We start from the raw sequence: 26,250 nt of genomic DNA, 5'->3' as shown, positions 1-26,250 counted from the left end.
TGTGTGTGTGTGTGTGTGTGTGTGTGAGAGAGAGAGAGAGAGAGAGAGACAGAAAGAGACAGAGAGAGAGAGAGAGTGCGAGTATAGAGGCTACTCAATAAAACCGGGGCTGCGATCCGTCAGTGCATTCATCATCCTATTACGGCGACAAATCCGGCTCCCAATACATGAAAGGTAAAATGAATTACCAACGTTAAGCCGTCAATAAAGTCATTTCTGTAAATGGTGTCTCCGAGGGGCCCCGCTATTATTCAACAAGCTTTATCAGCACCTTGGAAATTGCGTGGCTTGTAGCGCGGCCCCTGCTTCACTTTGATTAAGGGCCCTGCCAGGGACCGGTGACAGCGCTTTTGACTCGGGTTTTATTCAGCCCGCTCCCTGTGATGAACACCGGGCTGATCGGGCAGAATGAAGACTAATTAAAAGCTATAAATTATCTTTTGCAGCCCCTCTCAAGGAGCCTCTCTTTGCGGCGCCAGATAAGAGCAGACTGAGTGCTCATTTACCCACAATGGCACTGCGGCTAAACAGCATATTGATACTGTCCTAATTGGAATTTAATTAAGTAGCCACGGCTTCACACTCCGGCCTGTTGGGATAAAGATTTCACTGCGGTGGTGTTAAACATCAACACGTCTCCACTTTCCTTTTATTAATATTATTTTTTCAAATCGCCAATTAGAGCCTGGTGGCAATTTTATTCTCATTCCGGAGATGTAAAAAAAACATGGCGTATTATTGGGACATATTCCTGCTTTCTAGGCCTCACTGTGTTTGTAAACTTCAATTTCCCCTCTTATTTTTTTTCTTATTAATCGGAGATGATTGTAAAGTGTTGTTTTGTCCCGCTGCCAATAGCCGGGTTTTCCAAAATATGTGTGTTTTAAATCATAAATATTGCCTAAATGTGTCGCACCGGAGCAGCAGATGCAAAGAAAAGACACGAAAATGCCAAAAGAAAGGAAAGGAAAACACAAAGATGACAATGACTCTGAATAGGCTAACAAGCAGACCTTTTTACAAGTTTTGGCATATATAGTCTATTCTGTTACCTGTTCTTTCTTTAAAAAATTGACAATTTAGACACATTTTAGGATAAATAATCGTCTTTTGTTAGTAGTCAAAAATAAGGCGATAAACAGGCCAAAGCCTGTGAAAGATAGGAAGGCTATTTCTTACAGAGAGGTAAAAAAACAACAACAACATAAAACACAGTAATGAGCATAAGTTAGTATGAACTAAAATTAAAATTACATTTGTCATAAAGTCCTTTAAATAATGTAGCCTAATTTTCTTGTAGGCCTAAATGAATCTCATTTTATCATAGCCTAAGTGGATTATAGTCTAGAAACCCAAAATGTGATGTGTAGCCTATCTATAGAAAGCATACTTTCTGTCGCCGTGTAACATTTATAATGGTGGATGTCCCGCTGTTGTTTTTGTTTTCCTGTGTTATGTGTGTACGCACGTGCGCCTCACCAAAAAAAGAAACAAAAAAACGATCGAACTACGCGCGGGCTGGTGTGCGCGCGCGCGTGCTTGCTCGCGTAGCCTATCCCCGAGCCCTTATTGGACATCGTCAACTGTGACAGGGACGATCTCCGCGTCTGATTGGCCCGCTTCACGTGTGTACGCGCACACGTGCTTCCGGCTGGGTGTAAAGAGAAAGGGGGAAAAAAACACACGGGGGGGGGGGGGGGGATAACGGTTTTAGGAGAGTTTGGGAAGAGCGAATACACAGATATTATGCAGCACCGGGAAGAGAGGCAGGGACACTGGTTATAACGTGGAGCCGTTCGCTATGCCAGCTCTCGGAAGGCTATTAGGAGATGATATGTCGCCGCTGTAGGTGATATTAAAAATTAACACAGGTAGCCTATTTATTCGTTTTATTCTAGCGAAGACGCTCGTTTTTACATGCTGTCCGCCTAAATTGGATATCGAAGGGGGCGGGAGAGCAAGCAACAAGTGGAGTTTAGCGTGGACAGGCCGACATTTCTCACCGTCACCAGATATGGAAGAGCAAAAGGAGCCCAACAGCGCCCGGGACTCGACCGAGGAGGAGAGCATGTCCCTGTCGCCGAACCTCCCATCCCCTCCCATGATTTTACCCCACCAGGCCGCCCAGCAAGCCCACAGAACCACGAACTTTTTCATAGACAACATCCTCCGTCCGGACTTCGGCTGCAGAAAGGAGCCGAGCTACCGCGACCGCAGCCAGACGCCGGGCAGAGAAAACGTCAACCCGCTGGGGGCGAGGCCGCACACCGGCAGCCTCTGCCTGGACTCCAACTGCAGCAGTGACAGCACCTCGTCGTCGCCCTCCTCCTCGTCGTCCACGTCGCCGTCGTCCAAGCAGAACTCGTCGAAACAGGGCGAGCCGGCGGGCAACGGGACCGGCAGATACGCGGACATGGGCGGCAGCAATGCAGGATCTCCGCCCTTAACGAAAGAAAGCCAGGCGATGTTGTGGCCCGCTTGGGTTTACTGTACACGATACTCGGATCGGCCCTCATCTGGTAAGGCGCTAATAGTCCCCGAATTACAGGTCTGCAGCCTGGTGGGTTTGAGTGCTGGGGAACTTTGTTGGGCTGACTTCTCTATCTTCCTTTACAGAATTTTTAAATCCTTCGTGGTGTCTGACATGCTTAATAGCCTATTTATTCCTAAATTATTCGTATGAGAGAGAATTTTAAGTTGGAATATCAATATTTTTTTCTCTAATGGTTCCCAGTGTGGCTTTAACTGAGCCAGTGAAAACCGAGGACCTTTTTTAAAACAGCCATTTAGAAATAAATATTATTTACCAAAATAAAAACCAGTATTAATATCAGAGTGTATAAAGGAAGCATAGGGTCACAATCTAAACAAAATGAAAGGTAGGCTAATTCATTACAATGACTCCCCTTTCTCTTTCTCTCTCACACACACATAAAGGCTAGGCTACATTATATTTACACACACACACACACACACAGATAGAAACATGGTAGGCTATTTATTTAAATCGGCATAATTTTCGATGCAATTCAATGTGTAATTTCACCTCATTATGCAAACAGAATATTAGCCATTTAAGTTCGTCTTCGTTGGGCGAGAACAATAAGACTTATTTCGACCTTTCTCTCATCGTCAGCAAAGACAGCACATGTTCCCAAAAACGTACTGAAAGTGGATCATTATGGATCATATCATATAGATAAACTGGCAGCAAGCTACTCTATTTGGTTTGAGTGTGCACTAAAATGTGGGATTTGCATGTTTGGCGAAAAGTATTACAATGCTGAAATACCGCACTTCATGTAAAGGCCTAGGCTACTCAATGTAATATTTTTGCAGACCTAGTAGGCTCGTATCGCAACAAAAACATCAACCGTTTATGGAATATTAAACTATAATTGGATTACACACATATTATATTGACTTTAAAAGGCACCCTATTTGACCCAAATAAATTATAGCCTACCAGATAAGACTTATTTTGAAATGAAGTGTTTAATGTTTTCTCGAGGATTTTCTTCAGTATTCAGACTGGGTGGTTTTAAAACTATAGCGTATAAATAAAGGTGATGTAGCCTAAATATGGAGTGGGTATGAATATCCACCATTTTTGTGCTTAAAAAAAATCATGAGTAGACACACTGTAGGCCTACCAAAATGTTGTTGTTGTTTTTGTTGTTGTTGTTGTTGTTGTTGTTTTGTGTGTGTGTGTGTGCATCTACTCACTCCAAATCCTGTTGCCCTTTACCCTGAATGGTTTTATGACTGTCAGCTGGTACTGGTCCAGAGGATGCATTCAGTGTTTGGTGACACAATTGGAGGGGTTAAAAGGACGCATAAGGTTGTAATTTGCAGCTGAAGAGGACATTGCGTGGTCTGAAATAATAATTAAAATAGACCTAATAGCTACAGAGAACAGAATGCAGCCCGAATTCAAAGGCTTCCTCGTGTACACAATATATACACAATATTTATTTAATTTCATCATCGTTTATACCGATTTATGAAGAATAATAGAGATGAATGCTCTTTAAAAACGTTTGTTTTTGTGTGGTGGTAATCATTACAGTCCACACCACATCCCTGACGGTGGTTTTTTGAATGGGAGTGTACTTTCCACGGTCATAGTGTTAAAGTGATAAGTGATGAAGGTCAAAGGCCCTCCTGTTAGCTTGTAATTGAATTTATTGTGCTTTCCTTGGCTTACAGTGTATCAGGGCGGATTTTATGCCTCCTTTAATCGTGTGGTAACTGTGTGTTGGATAAAATTAACACTCGTCTTATGTCAGTCGGGTGTGACTGCACAGTACATTCACTGCAGCGTCTTGAAACCACCGCTTCCACTCAGACACTTAGCCTAACTACAGTGTAACTGACAGTTTGTGCTCTAATGCAAATCCTGCGTTTAGCTGTGTGACCAAGCCACCGTCACATTTTGTTTTACTTTTATTCGATGCCTGCGTTTCGGCCAGATTTGTCTTCCCCTCAACAACGCGCCACAGCCACGTTTGTGTGATGAAGTAATCATGGGCCTGGATGGAGTCCATTAATTGCAGGATATGGGAGTTTTTGTAAAGGAAACTGTGATGATGTGGACCTGGGAAGGCTGCAGTGGGACTATTGTCAAAAGCAACTTATTCCATTTGAGCCGCGGCAGCGGGCTGCTGCTTGTTTTGGCGAACTAACAAGTCAGATGTTGCACGGGTCTGTGTTAGACTTCAGACAAAGGCCTGAATCTAATGCGTCAGGCACCGCAACTTCCAAACGTGTTAATATAAACAGCGAGAATCTAACTGTATGAGCACATTTCTTCAGTTTTCTATGATATGTTTCTGATTTCAGCCATTCTCTCAATATTTTCCCTCCACAACAAACCTACATTTTAAAAAAACTATAAAGTGTGACAGATAGAAGACATTGCTGACCTAATATTTATTCATGTCGTGGGATTGCCTACTATCTCTATAAAGGCCTTGTTTATGTCCTCCTTCTGATTATCTTCCACATTCAAGTCGTTGTCCTGAACACACAGCTGTCACCTGCAGAGACGAATATTCAGTGCAAATTCATTAATACACATGCGTTAATGTGTGGCTTTGCAACCTCGCTGAGACCTTACCCACAAAAAAGTCAATAGGCTATATTATATTTTCAAATTATTGATAAAAAAAAAGCTTCTAATGATCTAATTCCCCCGTTTCTGTTTCTATTGATCAGTTATTGCTATTTACAAACTACCAAGCCACTGCAGTGACTAACTGCCGTACAGCTTTACGTGTTTATGTTGAATGCTGATTATAGGCTAACTACATCCTGGTTTGAGAAGGATGCCAGTCAAGCCATTATTATAGTCAAGAGTCACAAAGATGGCGGGGAAATATTTAATAATCTCATGAAGACGAATCATTCATACCAGGACAGAGTGGTGACCTATTTGATCACAGTGAGCAGATAATAAGGCGCAGTCATCACTCAGCAGTGAGACGCCCGGTCGATATAAGCAGGAGCTTTGATGGGAGATATTAGAGGAACTGTGCTCGTGATCAAGCAGTAGAATAAATATTTTATTTCCATTGTTGTTTCCACACCAGGCCCAAGGACACGGAAACTGAAAAAGAAGAAGAGCACAAAGGAGGACAAGCGGCCCAGGACAGCGTTCACGGCTGAGCAGCTGCAGAGACTGAAAAACGAGTTCCAGGCCAACCGGTACATAACGGAGCAGCGGAGACAGTCTCTGGCCCAGGAACTCAACCTGAACGAGTCCCAAATTAAAATCTGGTTCCAGAATAAGAGGGCCAAGATTAAAAAGGCCACCGGCTACAAGAACGGCCTGGCCCTGCAGCTCATGGCCCAAGGACTGTACAACCATTCAACAACCACCGTGCAGGAGGACAAGGAGGACAGTGAATGAGCGGCCCGGACATTTCCCCGCTGAGGGCCGCCACCTGACTCTTTTGGCTTTTGGAGATAATGAAAAACATGAACTGGAAGTGGGGGAAACGTTATTTAAAACACAGATTTCTGTTTATGGTAACAGTATATGGACATAATTATATAAATGAACGATCGTTATTAAAGTTTATATAGCCCAACAGTTATCATGTTGTATACAGTATGTTTAATTTCAGGCTCATCCCTCGTCCGGAGCTCTCCTGTCTGTTCTCACTGTTTTTAGGATGTCTAATTGGCTCTATAGGTTTTTGTGGTCCCTCCCCTGTCCCCCATATTTGCGCCACATTTTCCCTCAACACGTCAGTCTGCAGACTCAAACAAGCCAAAGATTTTAATATGTTCACATGTAGTCTGAAATAAAGAAAGAGAACGGTATAGATCGATGGACTAAATCTTTCTTTCATTCGTTTTCACAGATAATGCAGTAGGCTATAGTTTGGGGGATAAAAAAAATAAAACCTATTATTTAATAGGCTATACTTATTTGTTTTTAAGTGGAACTTAGTAACTTAAAATGTGTAAGGGTAAAAATATGAAGGAACCGAAACTATTGTTCATTATTATTATTATTATTATTATTATTATTATTATTATGCCACTTAAACCACACCATCATCATGGCGTTAACAGCAGTTGCCAACATCGTTATAAAATGCATGTTAAATATATAAGAAATAAAAATAATTAAAGATAAGATATAAAATAATTAGTATGGGTAGGCCTACATAAAATTCACACAGCACATTTAAAGGGGCAAGCCATAATTAAATACAGGGTTTTAAAATCTTTCTGACTATATGGTTATAGGACCTATATGGATAATTTACAAGTTTGATATTTAAGAGAGGTTATGGGGCAGCGACAGAAATGCAAAAATATAGCACACACACACACACACATACACGCCAGGACTCCCACAGTTTCCCAGTTCATCTTTCACTATAATCAGACACTGCTTGTTTCTCCATAATGGATAACATTTCACCTATTAATCTATTCTGGGCATCAACAAGATTGAACATCTCTGCCAAACTTTCTCTCCGAGAGACTCTTAATGAAATGAATACACGTATGGAAGAAAGCTGTCAGGGTAAGGTGTCTTCCGCTTTAGGGAGAAACACTTCTTTCCTTCATGGGACACTTTGGCCTGTTTGGCCTTATGTGACCTCAGGTTCAGGTTTGATAGAGCCTGGCGGTGAACTCTGTCACATGGAGTGTGTGTTTGGGAGTATGTGTGTGTGTGTGTGTGTGTGTGTGTGTGTGTGTACTCAAAGGTCAGCAAGAGCAGACAATTGGTCTGATAATGTGAAATTTGTTTGTACAGTTTAGCAGCCATACATTATTTCACAGCATCAACAGGGTAGGCTATGTTTAGTTTTTTTTTTGTTTTTTTTTTCTGTTGCATTTTTTTAATGGGAAGTGGGGAAACACTATAATCTCAAGGATATGGTAGAAGACATATATATTTCCTGCTATTTTTAGGCAAATGTGAAATCCCAACCGATCCTCCTGTTGCAGAAATCTCCATCACAACTAGTCATTTAGTGTAAAATGAGGCTTAAACTTTACCTGAAAACGGCCAGTGAGGCCAAGACTTATTTTCAAAGCTTCGATTTTTATATATAACCTAGTATAATCCAGTTCGCTTTCTAACACATAAAAACACAAAAAGAGAGATTTTATTGTTTATTTAATAGGGAAAGTGAATGATTTTAGCAGTGTCGTCTGATCCCCGTGCAAACTCTTGACTCGGACTGTGCTCTAAACCAGCAACACATGACCGGCGTGGTTTCTATTATTTCTGTTTGGTACGTCGCTTAAATGCATCTGATCGCGGATCGGATTATTTAATTAAGAGCTAACAAGCCTGCACAGGTCTGCAGCGGAGGAGTTCACGGCCTCCGCGTTTTCAGGCTTTTTTAATTATTTCAAGTGCTGCTGCTGCTTTTGTGTTCAGCTCTGCATAGAGCAGAGATTTAAAGCGCAGCATAGCGTGCTAATAATTGTTTTCAATGACGTCGAAAAGGCCCTCGATGTTAGTTTATATGTTATTCTGCACGTTTCAGATTCAATTAACGTTTCATCCTATTTATTAAAATTGTATTTAGAATATGCTACGCACACCTCAGTGTATATGTGTAACCATCAGCAGGCAGTGCTGTGCCTGTTAATAACTGCTAAACTGAATTTCATTTAATTTAATTCAAATTATTAATTCATTAAATCACAAAAGGTGAGCAGAATGGGCTTAAAATGGGCATAAACCATGGTTGTGCACATAATGTATAATGTAAATATTATTTTTTTTAAATAATAGTACAGATGTGGATTCTCCTTGCAGACAGCAGCAGGGCGAAGCTTTGCACTGTCTCATAAAGGCTGTCAGGCTTCCCTGCAGCATGTGGAAACCTCCAGGGGTCCTTGAAGGGGTTTCCTCTGGGTCCGCAGCAATATTAGGAATAATTTAATGTCACTATCCACTGAAATATATGAATGAATATTCATAGGATTTGATTTCAGTTTGACACCAAATCTAATTTAATCTAAACATTATCAAATGCTTCTTTGTGGATCTAATGTGCAGCTCTAGGTATGCCACAGAAGACAATAGACCACAAAAAGTATTTTGCATCAGCTAAAGACACTTTAAAGCTATTTTAACGCACTTTCTTGTTTTCAGGATGTAAATAAGAGGTTGTCCTTATATTTAGAAAACACTCACAGGCCCAATGTGTTTCTAAATTCAGTCTCTTTGCCATCTGGCCTGCATGTGTGAACAGAGGTGATGAGACTGCCTGACTCTTCACGGTCAGCTAACCCTATAGCTCTAATATTATAATGATAGTTTCATTCCCTGCTGTGAATGCGGAAGAGCATCCTACGACAGTGTATTTAAAATTCATACAATTATGAAACAGCGAGAGGATTTTTCTCTCTCCCCCGCCCACCTTGTCATTTAGAAAGCCCAGGGTTTATCTGTAAAACAAAGAAAAGCCAGGGATCGTTTGCATAGTTAGCATAGTCTGCCTCGCAGGCACAATATGGATTTAATTTATATGCAAATGAAAGCAATAAAAGGAGAATACACACTGGAAATCTCTGCCGTTTAAAGGGGAGAGGGATGGATTCAGAGCAGGTAGCACACATGCACAAAACGAAGCATTATCAGCCTCAACCAAGAACAATGTTATATAACACCTAACAGCTGCATAGGTGTATAAACTATGCATCACTGCAACCCCCTAAAGTTAGCTAGAATTATTAGTGAAGGTAACAGCAGCAAGATCAAAGAGTGAGGACATGCTGAAGATGACACACACACACACACACACACACACACTGTAATAGATTAACCAACCCAACAGTATATAAAGTAGTTATTAGCTCCACCTCGACCAGCTACAATATTAAAATGCATACTCTTTATGTTAAGGCATTAGCGAAAAGGTAAAAAAAAATGATAAAGTACGTAATAAAATGGTCAGTCTGCATAATAAAACACTGTAAGTATCTGTAACAATTCTATACTTTTACTTGGGTAAAATTCTGAATGCAGGACTTCTTTAACTGGCCTACTTTGTTGTATTTCTATTTTTACTGAAGTAAAAGCTCTGCATTACTCGCTGAATGGATCTAATATCACTTGTGACCTTGAGTTATATCAGAAGTAAATTGTACAACACATCTGTAGCTATGTTAATAATTATAATTTAATTTCCATTAGCTTTCCAGCACATACAGTGCAGTTACACTACCGTAAGTACATGTTAAAGGTTAAATTACAGGCATATGTGAGAAGAAAGGAACATCTCGATCAGTGCTCTTTTGTACATTTATCTGCCTTTTGTCGCTACACAAATCTACATTAAACTTGTGTATTTTTTTCGAGCTGTAACAATATGAGATGTACAGGAGCACACAGTACAAAAACAAACTGGGGTCTCCTTCAGAAACATGCTGGTTAACCACCTGTCATTCAAACAAAGGGGGTGGTGGGGGTTGGAGGGCTCACCAGTCCATGCAAATTAAGTGTTCAGAGTGTTGTTTATTTTGTGTGATACACACTGCTGGAAAATACATGTCAACTCAGAAGTAGAAAAGCCTTTTTGGGGGGATAAACAATTATAGCTACAGAGACAAAGATACACAGTGAAATGCACCCATGCAGAGACATACAAGCATGTGCAAAAAGGCAGGGAAAGGGACGCTGGGCTTGCACACAGACACCCATTTATTAGCGCTTCCTAGATCACTGCCCTGTGACGGTGGTGGTGCTAAGTAGAGAAGTTTACAGTAATTCTTTCGCAGCTACCTCTATAATCGGAGGAGAGAAGAGGGGAGGGAGACAAAGAGAGGGGGCCATCAGGTTTCTTCTTCTTCAACTTTTTTCCTAAATGACTGTAGATGCCCCGTTGGTCCCACGTCTGATTGCCCTTTGGTTTTTGACTGTATACAAAATTGCCCAATTTGCTACGCTGCGCACAAAGTAAGCACACTATCCGTTCTTATTTTCTCCCTGGACTAACATCTAGAAAAAGAAGTGAGTCACATTATGCAGCTCATCCAGCTGTAATGATGCAACACAGTATTCATTTGTTTCATTAAACATGTTTTATTCAAGTGTGCCAGTGCACTTGTTTAGTCTTTGGCATCCAGTAAAAAGCCACTGTAATTTCAGTCTTTCAACTTTTTCCTCATTGTTTCTATACATTTTCTATAGTTTTTAAATTGTACACTAGAATGACGCGTGGAAACACAGGGTGTGCAGAGGACAGAGGTATGTACTGAGCAATGATACTACATATTAGGTTTGCTGTGCCACGTCTGAGGATTTAAATTTTAAGACATACAAAAAGTTCAAGCTGCATTTTTTTATTCATGAAAGAGCTAAAAACAAAAATACGTATAGTGAATAAAACTGCAGCAAAAATACAAAAATGCTTCCCCAAGTTATGCCTTTATTTTACCTAAAAAAAGAAAAATTGCAATACAGGGGGAAATGCATTATCTTCAAACAAATAGTGTTAGTTTCCTTGTCCATTTGAACTTGTTAGTTTAGGAAAATAAGCTTTATTTTGAATATTTTCTAGCTCATAGGAATTAAACATAGTGTTTTTCTGTCCGTGTGCTTCTCATTAGTATGTATATTGAAATCAGTAGTAATAAATTAATTTATAATTTAATACATTTAATTTGCTTTAAACATAGCTTAACCACCAAATCGCATGAATTCCACCGGCTAGAGTAAAATCTTTGTTCAAACTAGAGGAAGCTACCTGGAGGTTTTGACACTGGAAAACTGAGATGGCAGTGATTGATTTTTAAGCTGGTCAGTGTTACTTTTAGCAGGAGTTTAGCCTCATTTAGTTATGTGGAATAACTAACTCAGTTACCATCAATTAACATGTCAGTTCATCAAAATGTATATTTTTAAATGACAAACAACAGCTGGGAAAAAATCTATCAGTACTTTCAGTTTTAGATTCCGCTAAGGCTTGTTGTGGCTAGCATGGAGCTCCAAATGTTCAATATTAACTAAATAATGAAATAATCACATTAGAAAAAGTATTTAAACTAGGCCTAAAGAGCATAAACAATTTGGAAAATTATTTAAGAAAGTATTAAAATTCAGCTAAATAAAATGTTATTTCATCATTCTTATTTTTTAAGTTTTAATAAGTTTATCATATGGGTAATACATTTTAATAATTTAATTTTTGTTTTATACTATATGTTTTTATTTGATTTAATTTATTTGACTTTTCAAAAAGTCTGTTTTTATATCATAATGGCATTTTTCCCCAAAAAAACTTTTATGTCATGCCAATTTTTGTTTCATAATATCACTTTTCATTGGTGTTGTCACTGCCCTCTCACCTCTCTGCCAATCCCATGCTTCGTGCTTCTGAAGCAAGCAAACTCAACCACTTCTAACAAATTTAGCCAGTTAGCTCCTGTTAGCTAACAACAATGTCAAAGTAATTCTATCTGCAACTATCTGGCAGCTGCTGTAAATGAACACAGTATACAGAAGCTAACACCTCCTTTTATTTATTTATCTTAAGAAAGCTGCACATGCTACCTATCTAGTTGACTAACTATCTTGGCAGGACTGTGTTTATTACTCAGCATCAAAGTGAAGACATTGTTAGCGGCAGCATCTAACGTTAGCTGGTTTTCATCATCACATTCAAAAAAATGTCAGAGAATATCTTCTCTGAGAAAGAAAACTCTGTAAGATCAAAAAGAAAGATGGTCTTTCTCTTTGGTCATTCCAGTTACAACTTGGTTTAGCTAGTAAGCCGGCTAGGTAGGTAGCAAGTGCAACCTTAGCTAAAAGCGAAAGAGTTTCAGTTACAGCGTTTTACTGTGTTTATTCCCAGCAGCAGTTAGTTGGTTGATTCAGGATTACTTTGACATTGTTGTTGCTCTAGTTAACAGGAGTTAAATTAAATTATGTAACATTATATAAAAAAAAAATTATAGAGAAAATGTCCAATGAAATAAAAATATCTATCTATCGAACCCTGTTATTATGAAAATGGATTTTAAAATAACATTTCATAATGAGTTAAGTTTTAATAATTTAATTTATATATGACACAATTAATCATGATTATTCCTTTCATGTGATTGTTCACGTGATTATGATTGTTCTTTTAATTGATTTCTTATTGAACATTTTGGGGTTCCTAGCTAGCTCACCAGCTATCTTAACATGATATAGCGCTCTTGCTTTTGCTGTTTAGTTGATTGTTTCTCTGTGACAGAGAAAGTGTGATGGCGGCTTCTACAGACCACAGATTACCATACGAGTTTTACATGCTGTTTTTGCAGAAATAATACATTTCTACAGTTTTCAAAATGAAAAAAATCACATTTTTTAATATGACAAAAGGTCAGATTCCAGACCAAATTTGTATTTACTAAATATCAACTTTGATGGGCTGAATGAACTATAATGAAATCAGCAAATGGAGATTGTATAATGTAGCTGACTTTTTCAAGAGGTTAAATACATGAAAGAGAAGTGTGAAAAATATAAATTACAGCTCGCAACTTAGGGATGAAGAAGAAGTGTTGCTCATCAATGTGTTCAAAAATGATTGGCTTGTCTGTGAACCGATCAGAGGTCAAGTCCTCTTTGCACTTGACTTGGAATAACATTTGCGGTGTGTGAGGACTGCATGCATGTCAAACCAATAAGCGTTCAAAGAAACTCTAGGAGTGATTTTTTAAAACCATTTAACCTCCAGTGTTGTTGTTTCAGGAGTGCACGTATACTAAGATCGGTTCTCACCATGGGGAGGTTTACTCATGACTTATTGTGGGCTGTCAACTGGACTGTCTCTCTCACATACACATAGACAGTGACACGCACAAACAGACAAAGGTGGCATTGAGAGGGAACCTCCCACAATGCAGCCGAGCGTCCAGGGGGTTCTCTGCTCCAACAGCCGGGATCTCACCGAGCTAAATCTAGATTACATGGAGGATATACACAGCGCCACTTGTTTACTCTGCCCGTCAGGGGGTGATTTGAGGGTGTGTGGTGTGCAGAGGGTGGGGGTGGGGGTGGGGGGCATCACTAACACACTACAAAGCAAAATGACTTGTTTGGGCCAAAAGTGAGGGGCTTTCTCAACATATATATATATAGTAGTTTTATAAATTGGTTTATTTGTGACACTGAATTTGTGTGAAGAAATGAATTGTGTAAAAAACAAACACAAGTCTATGAATAATGCTTCTTTGCATCATAAAGTCAGGCTCCGATCTCCCAGAGACTTCCTTTTCTAAGGATACAATGTCCATTCAATGGCTGGGCACTGTAAAAGCTAAAATTTTTCTTGTACTAAAATGTTGAACTCCCTGTCATATAGGGAGGAAAAATTTATTTTTTTGGTTCCTGTAAACTCAGCCCCCTGAGCCAGCTCTGTATTTTTCTACAGAGGATCCACAACTTGAAGATGTAATTTTCCAATATAGAGCACGCTACTGAGAAGGCAGCAAAGTTAAGGACAGTTATTCCACTCTAATTAAAAAGGAAGCGTCAGGAAATGACAGTGCATCTCCAGCCACAGCTATGTGGCAGACAACACTTCAGTTCAGGCTGCTGGCGAATGTTTTTTAATCCGCTTCATCTGTGTCAAAAGAAGTCATCACATGCAGCACATTAATCGCGAGAAGTCTGACTGCAAAACAACATGAAGGTGCAGCAATACAGAGGAGAATATCTGTGTGTTAAAAAAAAATGTTCACGAGAAATGTACATCTTTTAAACAACAAGAGGAAAAACAATGGACATTTAAATGATTTTATTCCAAAATGATGTATATACAGAAACAAAAAATCATATAACTTTTAAAAAACCACTTATCCAGTGTCTTTTGTTGTTGTGTTCTTTTATTCTTTATTATAAAACTGAGCTCTTTCTGTGAACATTAAATGCGGGGGGGGAAAAACACACGTCTTGCACTAATTCTCATGGTGAGTTTCTGATAGACACACACACACACACACACACACACTCACACACAGTGAGAACAAAGGCAAGGACACCTGGGATTCCCCCGTTGTATGGGTGGTCACATGCACCTCTGCCTCTTCTTCATGCCTTCCACATGTGGAAACACTTTGTCTTCCCACTGCCTTTCTCACTCTGTCTCTCTTCTACTCTGTGTATGTGTGTGTGTGTGTGTATGTGTGTGTGTGTGTATGAACCACTTCACTTGGAAGAAACCAAAGCTGTTAGAAGAAGATGGTCCCTCGATGAGAATAGCGATTTGACTTACTCCTATCCGCTGCCCCCCTTGAGAGCAATTCAAAAAAGAGATCTGCTGTTGAAGCAACTGCACCACATTTTTTTGTTTGTCATGTTGGACAACTCAGCCATGAAGTGATGAGAACATAGACACCACAATCTTCCCAGTAGATCATTGACTCCAAGTGTTAGCAAAAGCGTTGTGGTGATTGACAGCAGGTCGCTTGCATTAAGATTTTAGTATGTTTTTTTTTAAGTTAAAAATTATTTGTGTGGTGATTTTGAAACGGTCGACTTATCTGTTGTCCGTCTGGTTGGCCACCCTATCACCCTCTTCTCACACTTCAAAAGCGGACGCGCTCGTGGAGATCTTCCCTCTCCTCCTTCCCCGCTCCATCTTTCATCGCGGCGGCCCGGAGGTGATGCAGGGAAGCGATTAGTCATATTCAATTTACATACGGCTGTCACGGGCTCCTCCAGGCTGAGCGCTGATGTCATCTGTGCGTGGGGCCCGCTTTGGCCACCCGCCGTATGGGAAGACTTCTTGCTGTCAGAGGGGGAGAAAACCTTTCCCCTGATGGGAGCACTATTACTGTTCAAGTGGTGTGATGAATGTGGGGCGGCACTTTCGTGTGCATATGTGTTTGTAGAAGCTGTGAAACTCGTGCATGTGCTTACACTGTGTTTGTTTTTTGTGATTCAAATCATGGAGTAACATATGGAGTCCCGAGGTCAAAGTACTACCATCGATACTTTCATATTCACAAGCTACTCATTTGGCATCAATTCCTTTAAAAAAAATATCGATATAAAATTATATAAATACAAAATGTGTGTGGCTGCATCACTTCCAGAAGTTTTCAGTACTTTTGCATAATGTTTGTGCTACTACCCTGTTGTATCTAGCTGACCTGTGTCACATGACAACATGGAAACTTATGTGACATGAGAACCAAGCATGCAGCCACACAGTCTTTTAAAAGAATGTAATTTATCTTTATTTCAAAGTGTCAAAAAAATAGAATCGAAAGAAAATGTCCGAATCATATATGTATACAGATGAAACAATGAGAAAACAAAACGAAAAGCAGTGTCAAGCAGCTGACACTGCAGTGTAGACACGAACGCATCCAAATGACATGCATTTTGGCAGTGCCTGGCTCTGGCGAATACAAAAATGGGCTAAGTGCTGAAGCTGAGGCAGGTGTAATGAAGTCTGGCTGCCCAATCACCTAGCGGTAAGCCACCTGAGAGGGTACCCACCTGTCACTCAAAGTGGCTACATCCTTAATTTTTTTAAATATAATTTAAACGGGTGAGTTGCATAGAAATGTACCCCCCGTAAAGTTGTCGTGAAGGGGGTAGCTATAGAGACCAAAATCATTTTTCAACCTGGCTATAAACATGTTTATATCTGCTGTAAAGTTGAGCATTTTAACATGGAGATCTGTGGACTCGCCAGCCACAAGTCGCCACTGGAGGAACTGCAGTTTTTGGCACCTGCGTGTTGGCAGTCAGCGGTAGATGTTGCCGCATAAGTCGCACACTTCCACATCAAACTTGTGAGACAATGGCCGAAAGGAAACGTATACCTGTCAATAAAAATGTGGCAAGATACACTATTTGTGACAAGAAAGTCTGTTTAAGAAGATTAAGAAATCTTTAAAGTGCAATTTTATTCATAATAATTTTATTATTATTAAGTTATTCTATTATTATTATTTAATAAATACTTCTGTTAAATACCGGACAAGGCTTTTTACACTTGAGCACACTATTAATTAATTGTACTCTTGCTTTTGTAGTAAATTTGTTATTAATGGCTGGTATGTGTCAACTTAAAGTGAAGTGCAATGATCTTTTTTTTTCTAAAAATGACCATTATTTTAAAAAATCACATCCTCATTTAAGAAACTTTCAGTATTGATATATTTAAAATTGTGAACAGTAGCTTGTTTTTGATTTTTCATAGCCTCATCCTACTATCTACCAGCACCTGATTGTTCTTGCTGTGCACAGGGAATTTCTTGTTTTATATTTAAAATTGTATTGGTCTCAAATCAAATTTAAAAAAGTTTGGTATCGGCCCTTCCTACTACCCAATGCTGTGAGTTGTGACTAATCCCCCGCCCCTTCAATAATGTGAGATGATTGTGATGTTCATTCCTATACAAGTTCCTCGGTGGCACATGAAGCCACAAAAGTTAAACTCCTGGTTTAGCCCTCCTCTAACTTGAATGGGGATAAAATGATTTAATCTTGCAACTCTTCAACACTTTCCAAATGTTATTGGACCAAATGGATAAAATTCTCATTGTGAAGAGAGTCATTTTGTGAGGGTTATGAAAAAAAGCATCCACCAATTTACAGCCACTTCTTTCACAATGTACAATGGGGGTCTATGGGGAAAAGTCTTTTTGGCTTTATAGCTCAGCAAATGTTGAAATAATAGGAACAAATTACTTAAGCAAGTTTGACTAACTATAGTAGCTCCCACTTTCCAAGTGACGAGCTTCCATTTTGGATGATTCAGTCCAAAGCAACTTACAATAAATCCATTCAAACATAAAAAGGAACAATAACTAGATGTCCTTAAACATGTGAAATGCAACCTTCCCAATAAATAGCTAAGAGCGTGTTAGAGAGCTATATCACAAGCTGGAGGTGCTAGCTAGGGCAGGGTACCGATTGCTGTAGCTTTTCCATACAGAAATATTAGCTCAAATATGTCTCTGAACTCTGACGGGGGTCAAGAGCTGGCAGTCCGTTTTGCAGTCGGCTGCTCAGAGAGAGCTGAGGGGCTTGTGTAGTTTATAGTAAAGAGCCACTGGCAGGAATCCAGAGGAGGAAGTCTAAGTTATTTATGAAGCCTCACTTGACAAAAGACAGTAAAGCTTCCCATATTCAGTGAGTCTGGCTGCTTTACCTCTGACAGTGAATCCAATTTGCTGCAATCAAGAGCAATTACTTTTGTTGACAATTAGGTTAGTTCATGTACAGTAAACATAAAAATGTCACTATTACAATTAGAGATTTATAAAAATCTGACCACACTTTCAATACAGGTTTAAGGTAAAAAAACAAAAAAACAAAACACAATTTTTTTTAGATCCATTTAAATTTTTTAAAACATATGTACTCTCAAAGACATATTGCATGCACAAAGGCCAGAAGTTGAGGTTACCAGGGCAACTCATCTCTGGATCTGGGCAGCAGAATGCGAGACCGTGAATAACTGTTTTAACACACAGCCGGCGCAATGTGTGGTCTGTGACATACCATCTAAACTAAATCATAACTCTGTGTCTGTCTGTCTGTCTGTCTGTGTATGTGTTTGACGTCAGTCTCTGTGTGCATGTGTTTCATCTTCATGATTTTGCTTTGCTGTCATGTACGTGTGTGTGCTCATTATTTTTCTTTACAGTGATGATTTTGTACATGTGTGATGTTATTGTAGTAGGGCGATTGTGCGCGGTGGCGATATGCACAAGTTGTCAAATCATATTTATTTGTACTTTTCCGTGATAAAAAAAGAACTGTGTGTTTCATCTGTTAATCTGTAGACAAAAAATTCTGAGACATGCATATAAGTTAGTGGCATAACACAGTTCTATCTTTATCCATGTATGTCAAAAAAATATCTGAATTTGGGCCTACAACGGGAGAATCTAGATATTGTCCAGACTGCGTTGTTTTGTGTTAAATTGCTTTTGAGTATTAACACTCATCACACATACATGTTAAATGTTCACAAAATATACAAAACAACATATTTAATTTGTGTACCTAAATCTGTATGTATTTTTATAATTATATAATAACATATATTCAATGTAAGTATGATTATACATGGAATAAATAGCCTAAATAGAAAGGAGGGTTTTAACAGTGGGCAAATACAAGTCAGAAGATCTTATTGGCATGCATTGCATGATTTTATTTTAAAAGGCCCAGGTGAAAATAAAGCTGTTTATGAATTTTTTTTTTTATTTTGCAAGATACTAACAAAAGGAAGTAAATTTTTTTTAGAGCACACACAAAAAGGAGAGCTAGAAAACCGTGAGGAAATATTTGCTGAATTTAACAAAAGGTGTACTGGATTACAATCACTTACTATCTAACAGCTCATTGTGTTATTTTACATAATTAAAAATACAAAAGGAAGTTGTGTGTTTAAAGTAGGGAGGTCCAGATGAAAATAAAGTTTGATGGGGGGGAAAAAAGAGAAATCTGTCTGAAAATCTCTTTTGGCCATTTTGCATGCACTTTTGAAACGGTACCTTAGCTCAACTTATGAGTTACTGTCAAGTTGGGCACAGTGCCAGGCTTCACAATCAGATCATAGGTATAAATAACACCTGTGGAACATGAGTCAGCTTTATTCTGCACTGTCCAACAAGTCTGGTGACAACTGATAAAAAGTTATTGAGGATTAACCTTACAGAATGTCTGGGAAGCAATCCTTATCAAAAATGATTACTTCTGTTGTGTCTTTTCAAAATTAATTCAAAAACGTAAAAACTTTTTTGATATTGGTGTCTGCTGCAAAAAGGTTTCTTTGTTTTGGATTGTGGTGATTGTTCATCTCAGATGTTGATAGTGTTCATGTAATATGGGAATGTTAATCACAACTGCTCAAATAGTGAGCCAAATGTTTAATGTTTCTTTGCTGTGGTTATGAATCACAACTAGTTTGATGCTTTCAACCAGATGAAATGATCAAACAGCCTCCAGTGTTTCGGTCTGACAACCATTTATATGTATTTTGTGCAGGTGTTGTTTGTTGTGCTTCTTTCTGTCTCCACCTCTTGCAAGCAGGTGTGAGGCTGGACACCTGCACGTTGGCTGTGACAAATCAAAGAGGTGAAAGTTCAGGCATGCAATGTGGAAGACGTGTTCATGTGAAAGACGTCCCCACGAACATAATGTCCACACAGTTATTCTAGTTCACATGTTCACAGTTATTCTTTCCACAATTTTGATTGCTCGAAATAAACGCCGCCAAACAAAAACTAGAAGTACTTTAAACATTAACTGAATTTGTTTTCTTTTTGCCTCCGCCTGCTTCTGTGTGTTGAACTCAGTATTCCAGAAATCATCAAGAGCAGATGGTCGCGAGGCGAAAACAAACCGGGAATGAGCGAAAGGGGAGAAAAGAGAGGAGCATAAGGGAGCTGAAGTCCTGTTTTCCCCGTCAGACTGTGGAGATGAACCGCAGATGTTTGTCGACAGAAGATGAGCCATCTCTAACAGCTGGTCAGGGATCAGATTTGTGTCAGTGCGTGGATGACCTCCTGCAACGCTATAATACGCTAGAAACCAGATGCACTGAGCCAAAAATTACACTTCAGAAGGGGAAAAAAGCCTGATTTTTAAAAAGAGAAAGGGTTCTTTTTTCACGTTGGGACCCAAAACATTTGCGGAAGTGCCCGGAGCAACACTCAAACTGCCAGGGCAAAAGAACAAACAGATCAATAAAGAATCTTTTTTTGTGATCGTTGCAAGTTATAAAAGTCACATCAAATGCCACAAGAAAGAAGTTATTACTTTAGTTTATGTTAGGAATTGATTGTTAAATTGTTCATCGCCACCAGCCACTGAGTAAGAAAGAGGCTGGCCCGCCGTTAGCATTAGCCAGTGGTCTCAGTAAGGAATGACAACAATACTCAGAGGCTTTTTAATAGCTAACTGCAGAGCCAGCAAAAGAACTTTACCCCAGTGTTATGACAAGTGTGTGGTCAAGAACCATCAAAGAAAAATGTAAATGTCAGCGTTTCAAAAATGCCAGCCATTTTTGGTTGGTGGATGGGAATTTAGAGGTTGTATACATGTGTACATGTGCATTTTTCCCCATTCTCCACAGGAATTCAAAAATACAGACCTCAGAGCCATGTGATGCTGTATATATATATATGCATATATATATATATTTATATAATACCTGTAAGCATGTCTGTGTTGGTTTTTGTATGCGTGTGAGTGGCTTGTATTCACAATCAAGCCAAGTCAAGTTCATTGGTAGAGTGCTCAGGTCCTTTACCAAAGTAAAAGTATCAACACAACAATATAAAAACACTCCATTACAAGAAAATGTTCTGCACGTAAAAGTGCACAAGTGTTATCAGCAAAATGTCCTTAAACTATCAGAAGTAGTCATTCTGCGGAAATACATGCCGTCAGTGTCAGATTACTTTATATGACACTGTTAGATTGTTAAGACTGATACATCCGTGCATTATTGAGGTATTTTCAGTCCATTTTCACCCAGAAAACGACAACATAGGTCATTAGTTAAAGGGCTTAAAACAACCAAATTTTACATTATGAGCGGCCTCTTGCAGCCGTTTGATGAAGTGCATGTGAAAAAACACCAGGTGTGGGATATAAATAACCACAAAAATCTTATTTTGTAGGTGGTGGGTAGGGTGAATGGTTAGTTATTTAGGTGGCCTTTACCCAGGAGACCGGGGATCGGTTCCCATGTGAAACAAAAACCCAGAATCAGTTTTTGTTTTTTGTATTATTATTAGTGTTTTGTAGCGTTTCATGTAGCCTTAGCATTTTTGTAACATTAGCTACTGTTAGCATCAGTGTTAGCTAACGTTACTGTTAGCACTAGCTAACTATGTTACTGTTTAAGGCATTGACTGTCCCCCGAAGCCCTTTACCCTAACCCTAACCATCAAAGGTGAGTGCCTTAACTGTGACTGTATGCATGTTGACCGGTTACCCTTACAGCTGCTTGCAGGTAGGGTTAAATTCTTTGTGTTGCAATGGGGAACAGAACGCTCAAATATGTCGTTTTGGAGAAAACATTCAGATATGTTGTTTTGGGAGTCATTAAAAAAACTCATATAGGTAGTTTTGGAGACCTCAACTACCGACCTATTGTTGTTTCTGTATGAGGACATGTTGGGTATTTTAGCCCCCCTACCAAAGGGTCAGGAAATTACTCTGAAAGGAACTGAGATGATTAATGGGGTACAAAAGATCTGTACTTTTCTCTATTGTGTACTTATATTTGTGAAATAACAACATGACACATGACATGTGAGGAGCAGCCCAGTCACATCCTCTATCAGTCGGTTACATGTTTTCAGCAAATTCGTGGAAACTTTGTCCTTATTTCACAAAATATGAAATGAATGAAAAATATAGCATGCAAGGCTACATTTGAAGCCACATTTCGCATTTGTTTTCTTTTCCTGCAAAGATCTTTTCTTGGTTAGAGCTTTATTTGAAGACAGATGTGAAAAGCCACAGTTTTTCATTATAGTGTTAAGTCAGGCCACATTTTGTCTTCTTTGGAGTTTCACTTCTGACTGAGCCACAGATCTGTGGAGAAAGGCAGGCAGGGCCGTCTTGTTATGTAGAAAGTGGATTTAAAAAATACACTATATTTCAGTTATTATTCAGTTGGAATAAGTCGGTAAATGTACACACTTAAATTTCGAATACTCCAGAACATAATAATAACATCCATCACTTGTGATATATATATATATATAGATATATGTGAATCACTAGTTATACCTGCTGGAAAGCTCTACAGAACCTCAGTCAGACACAGACTCAGATGAGGAGTCTGCGACTGGCAGACATATCAGAATGGTGTACAAGGTAGGTTTAATGGTCACATTACAACAGGGCAGTAAGTTTAAAATGTGGTTTGTAACTCTCTTCTGCTACATAGCAGACGATATACAGTATACGTAAACAGTCAAATTAAACAGAAGCAAACTATAAACTAGATTCTGGAAGGGTACTGTCCTTTAGTATCCTTTGGGCTCTGTGTAAGCCTTTTTTATCAGTCCTCCGGTCCTGGGCCGTGCACATCCAATGCCAATAAGTGATGTTTCCAGTCAGGATGCTTTCTATTGCGCCTCTGTAAAAGTTAGCTTGTAACGGGCAGCAGGCAGTAATACCTGCTACAATGTAACAGTGTGTTCACATTGTTATTACGTTGTAGATAATGGTAGAAAGCTTCAGGGTCCAGTTTACATCCCAAAACTGCACACTATCATGTTTGCTGTCAAAACTTTCACTACGCTGGTGCAAACTCTTGCTCTCTTTACCAACAAGTCTGCTCTGTGCTGGAGGTTTCAGGTTTCTTGGCGGGTGGCATTTGCTGGACAGCAGTTGGCTTTAGAATTTGTTACATACCAAATCTAGCTTGCCCGGGCTACGTTTGAATCTCAGATTTTAGGGAAGTATACAGACATCTCCCCCTTCAGTTGGAGAACGTGAAAACAACTCTGTAGTGACAAACTGCACAGACACAAGTCAGGTCTGATATTTAAGGGGACATAAACATTTTTGAGTGAAGGGGATCTTTAAAGTAAGGCACTGACAGTGGTCAGAATACTTCAACACAGAAATCACCACATTCTACATATGTATGTTTGACAGGAAGTAAATGTAGGATGTAAAATATAAAAATGATGAATGAATTTTTCAGTATTTTCTTAGGACTTTAGTGGATTTTTAACTTTTATATAGATTTTTTTATTTTTATAATTTTTTATTCAAATGACTAAAATATTAAAGAGGGTTTATTTTTTTCAAAATAAAGCAGAGAACAAATACCCACTAGTTCCCTTTTACATACACACACCCACACAAACAAAAATTCTCTTTCCTATTTTCTCTCTAATCAATCGACTGTTATCTATGCAAACTCTTTAAACTGCTCAATGGGAAAAGCCGGCTGATTGTTTTTCCATTAAGTAATATTACTGCTACACATATAGCCACAGGTCGATACCGCCCTGATTATGGCTGCGGGCTGATAATAATTAACCACTAATGTGTGTAGAAACAGGCCCCTGGTGGGCTGATGGTAAAAGCAGGGAGCTCCCTGAGGAAACCAGCGTCGCAGTTCGCTTCGACTGCTTATTTGGCTCACTTGCTTCACAAAGAAACCAAAACAGGCCCCACAGACTCCAAATGGGATTAATCAGATGAATTAAACAGGGGAGTAATTGGAGGTGAATGTGGTTGTGGTGCTGTGAGATCTGCTGTGAGCTTTGCCTTGTATACAACAGCTGGTTTATTAGGTTGAATTTATATTTTCTTGTTGTATGTCTCGAAGACAGTACAACAAAAATCACTGTGCCATTTAAAAAAAAAATAAGGCACCCTTTATTAAGCATTTATAAGTTTTAACTAATAGATTTAATCTATTCTAATAAGGCATAATTTACTAATGCTTTATAGATTAGTTGTAGCCCATTAATAAGAACAAATGTTGAGGTGCCAGGTTGTGATAAATGTCTCTGGCTGTTTATTGTCAAGTCATTACTAAAGGGTATCAAGTCTGCATTTAAAGTTACAAATAAAGTCATTGTGAAAGGGTCAAAAACTCCTCCTTTTCTAATCAAGTCTGCAGTCATGTTCATTTATTAATCAAGATGGCATTTGAAAATGCTTTTCCAACTTTCTAATAAGCTATTAGCAAAAGTTAGTAAGTCATGTTTATAAGCCAAAGTTCTCTTACAATAATTTAAGTCTGCAGAAAAGTATGCTGCTGTATATGCTGTTAATAAGTGGTTAATAAATTCATTCAGGTCCAGATGCCCTGCAGAGGTTTTCCAGGAGGTCAGAGGTCAAACTGTCCATTGGAAGGGTCTGCATTATGAAATAAAGCATGTGAAGCAGGAGCAAGATACACAAAAGCAACAACCTGGCAACATAAAAGATGTTCTTATTTAATGGTTATGACTAGATGGCTTACTAACGTTATCCTACATCCAGGTAAGTCTTCAGGCACCTAGTTTGTTCGAGTTGGAGAGTTTGTAACCGTGCACTGCACTTCTTGAGAGCTGTGTGCTGTCACCAAGGCTAAGCTAGCTGCTGGATGCTCGGTAATCTCTTGTTTTCTACATGTGTTACATACAGAATATGTAACGTGTGTGGGTGTGGAGGATTTGGAGTTGGTGTTAGCACCTTTGACAGAGCCTGGCAGAAAAAACGTAAGTAACATATTATTTTGCTTCTGAGTACTTAGTAAAGTACTGCAATAATCTTTCAATGTGTAATGAGTAATTGATTACAGTTTAAATAACTTATCCAACACTCCCTATAACGGATCTATAAAGAATAGGTACGATTTTGTGACTATTAGTTCCAGGCCACAATTTATGAAATACAGGGGGAAAAGAGAAGGATACATTAATGAATATATCCACTAAATAACTTCTGTACATTTGCAAACCTTGGAAATCTTAGTTGCAGCGTACGAGTAAAGGAAAGTTGAATAAGACAACACTAAGTTTCAGCATAATTTATACGGACTCTAAGTAGAGAAGAACCAGAAATGAAATGAGAGTCAGTTGGTTAAAAACAAGAAAAAGTTGATTCCCTGTAGGGGAAGTCTGGGAAGCCAGATGTTCATGAGCCTCACGCTCACTGGAGTGCACGTCTGAGTACCAGTGTGCCTTAATGTGTGTGTGTGTGTGTGTGTGTGAGTGTGTTAGAGAGAAAGACAGGGGTTTCCTGATGTTCTGGCCAGATGTTGCTGATCCCTGCCACTCATCACAGGGAGGTTTATACCCAGCTTTACAGTATTAGGTTAGTTAAAAGAAAATCTATATATATTTTTTTCTTTCCCAGGGAAGGTTTGAGAACACTATCATCTTGAAAACATCACAAAAAGATAAAGGCTCTGTGATTTTTTAACTATTGTTAGCCTGGGCTCCAGCTAGCCTGTACAATAGCACCACTTAGGATTTTGATTACTTTTTACAGGTTATAGTGTTTCCCACACATTGATTTATTTGTGGCTGAAGATAGATTTAAAGTTAGACTTGATGCTTTTGCACAGACTTTAAAGTGTAAAAGAAATATATAAAATAGATCTTAAGATAGATCTTTTTTGCCATGCGCTAGATGAGAACATCAGTAACACTCTGGTGTCTATATGCTAAATATGAAGCTACAGACAGCAGCCAGTTAGTTTAGTTTAACATAAAGACTAGGAACAGGGAAACAGTGAGCCTAGCTTGCAACAAACAAGATTCAATGTTTTTATTAATTTGCTTTAAATTTGCTGGTAGTGAGTTTTTTTTTTACCTGTTGCACAGAGCCAGGCAAGTTGATTCCCTCGGCTTTTAGTCTATATGCTAAAGACTGGAAATAGGGGTAAATAGCTAGGCTGCCCAGCACTTCTAAAGCTCATTAATTAAGCAGATTTTTTTACCTTTACAGAGAGAAAGGCTAGCTGATTTATTGATTGCTGTTGGGACGCAAAGAGAATTACAAGAAATATAACAAAAATTGCTTCTGAAATAAATTGCTTACCCTAGGTTTATTTCTGAAAAAAGGTCATTATCACTGACTACACTGTTTATTATTCTCTTTAGGATAAACAGAAAGAAGGGGCTGTCAAAATGTTTCTAAGTGAAATTATACTGAAATTGAACGACGGTGACTGAAGTGCTGAGTGGTTATAATCAGCTTCCATTTACTCAAACGCAATGACTCGATTCTTTAACTGCAATTCACTTTATGACAAATTAAGCAAATCAGATTTTTAT

The 26,250-nt window shown here is 38.8% G+C and overlaps 2 protein-coding genes across 3 annotated transcripts in view; one reads left to right on the top strand and one right to left on the bottom strand.

Moving 5' to 3' along the window:
- Positions 1–26,250, bottom strand: part of LOC123974351 (metalloreductase STEAP3-like) — a 179,508-nt gene that overhangs the window by 39,064 nt on the left and 114,194 nt on the right. The gene's annotated exons all lie outside the window — the stretch shown is intronic.
- Positions 1,737–6,327, top strand: LOC123974408 (homeobox protein engrailed-1-B-like). 2 transcript variants are annotated; one of them, XM_046055110.1, is made up of 2 exons: positions 1,737–2,519; positions 5,592–6,327. In XM_046055110.1, the coding sequence occupies exons 1-2, from the start codon at positions 2,015–2,017 to the stop codon at positions 5,909–5,911; spliced, it is 825 nt and encodes a 274-aa protein (XP_045911066.1). In that variant the 5' UTR covers positions 1,737–2,014; the 3' UTR covers positions 5,912–6,327. The 2 variants fall into 2 exon arrangements, with proteins under 2 accessions (XP_045911066.1, XP_045911056.1); XM_046055100.1 differs by having other exon boundaries at positions 5,580–6,327.

The sequence above is a fragment of the Micropterus dolomieu genome, linkage group LG01 (assembly GCF_021292245.1).
Source record: "Micropterus dolomieu isolate WLL.071019.BEF.003 ecotype Adirondacks linkage group LG01, ASM2129224v1, whole genome shotgun sequence".
In the NCBI taxonomy this organism is placed as follows: Eukaryota; Metazoa; Chordata; class Actinopteri; order Centrarchiformes; family Centrarchidae; genus Micropterus; species Micropterus dolomieu.
This window is presented reverse-complemented; position numbering and strand designations above follow the sequence as displayed.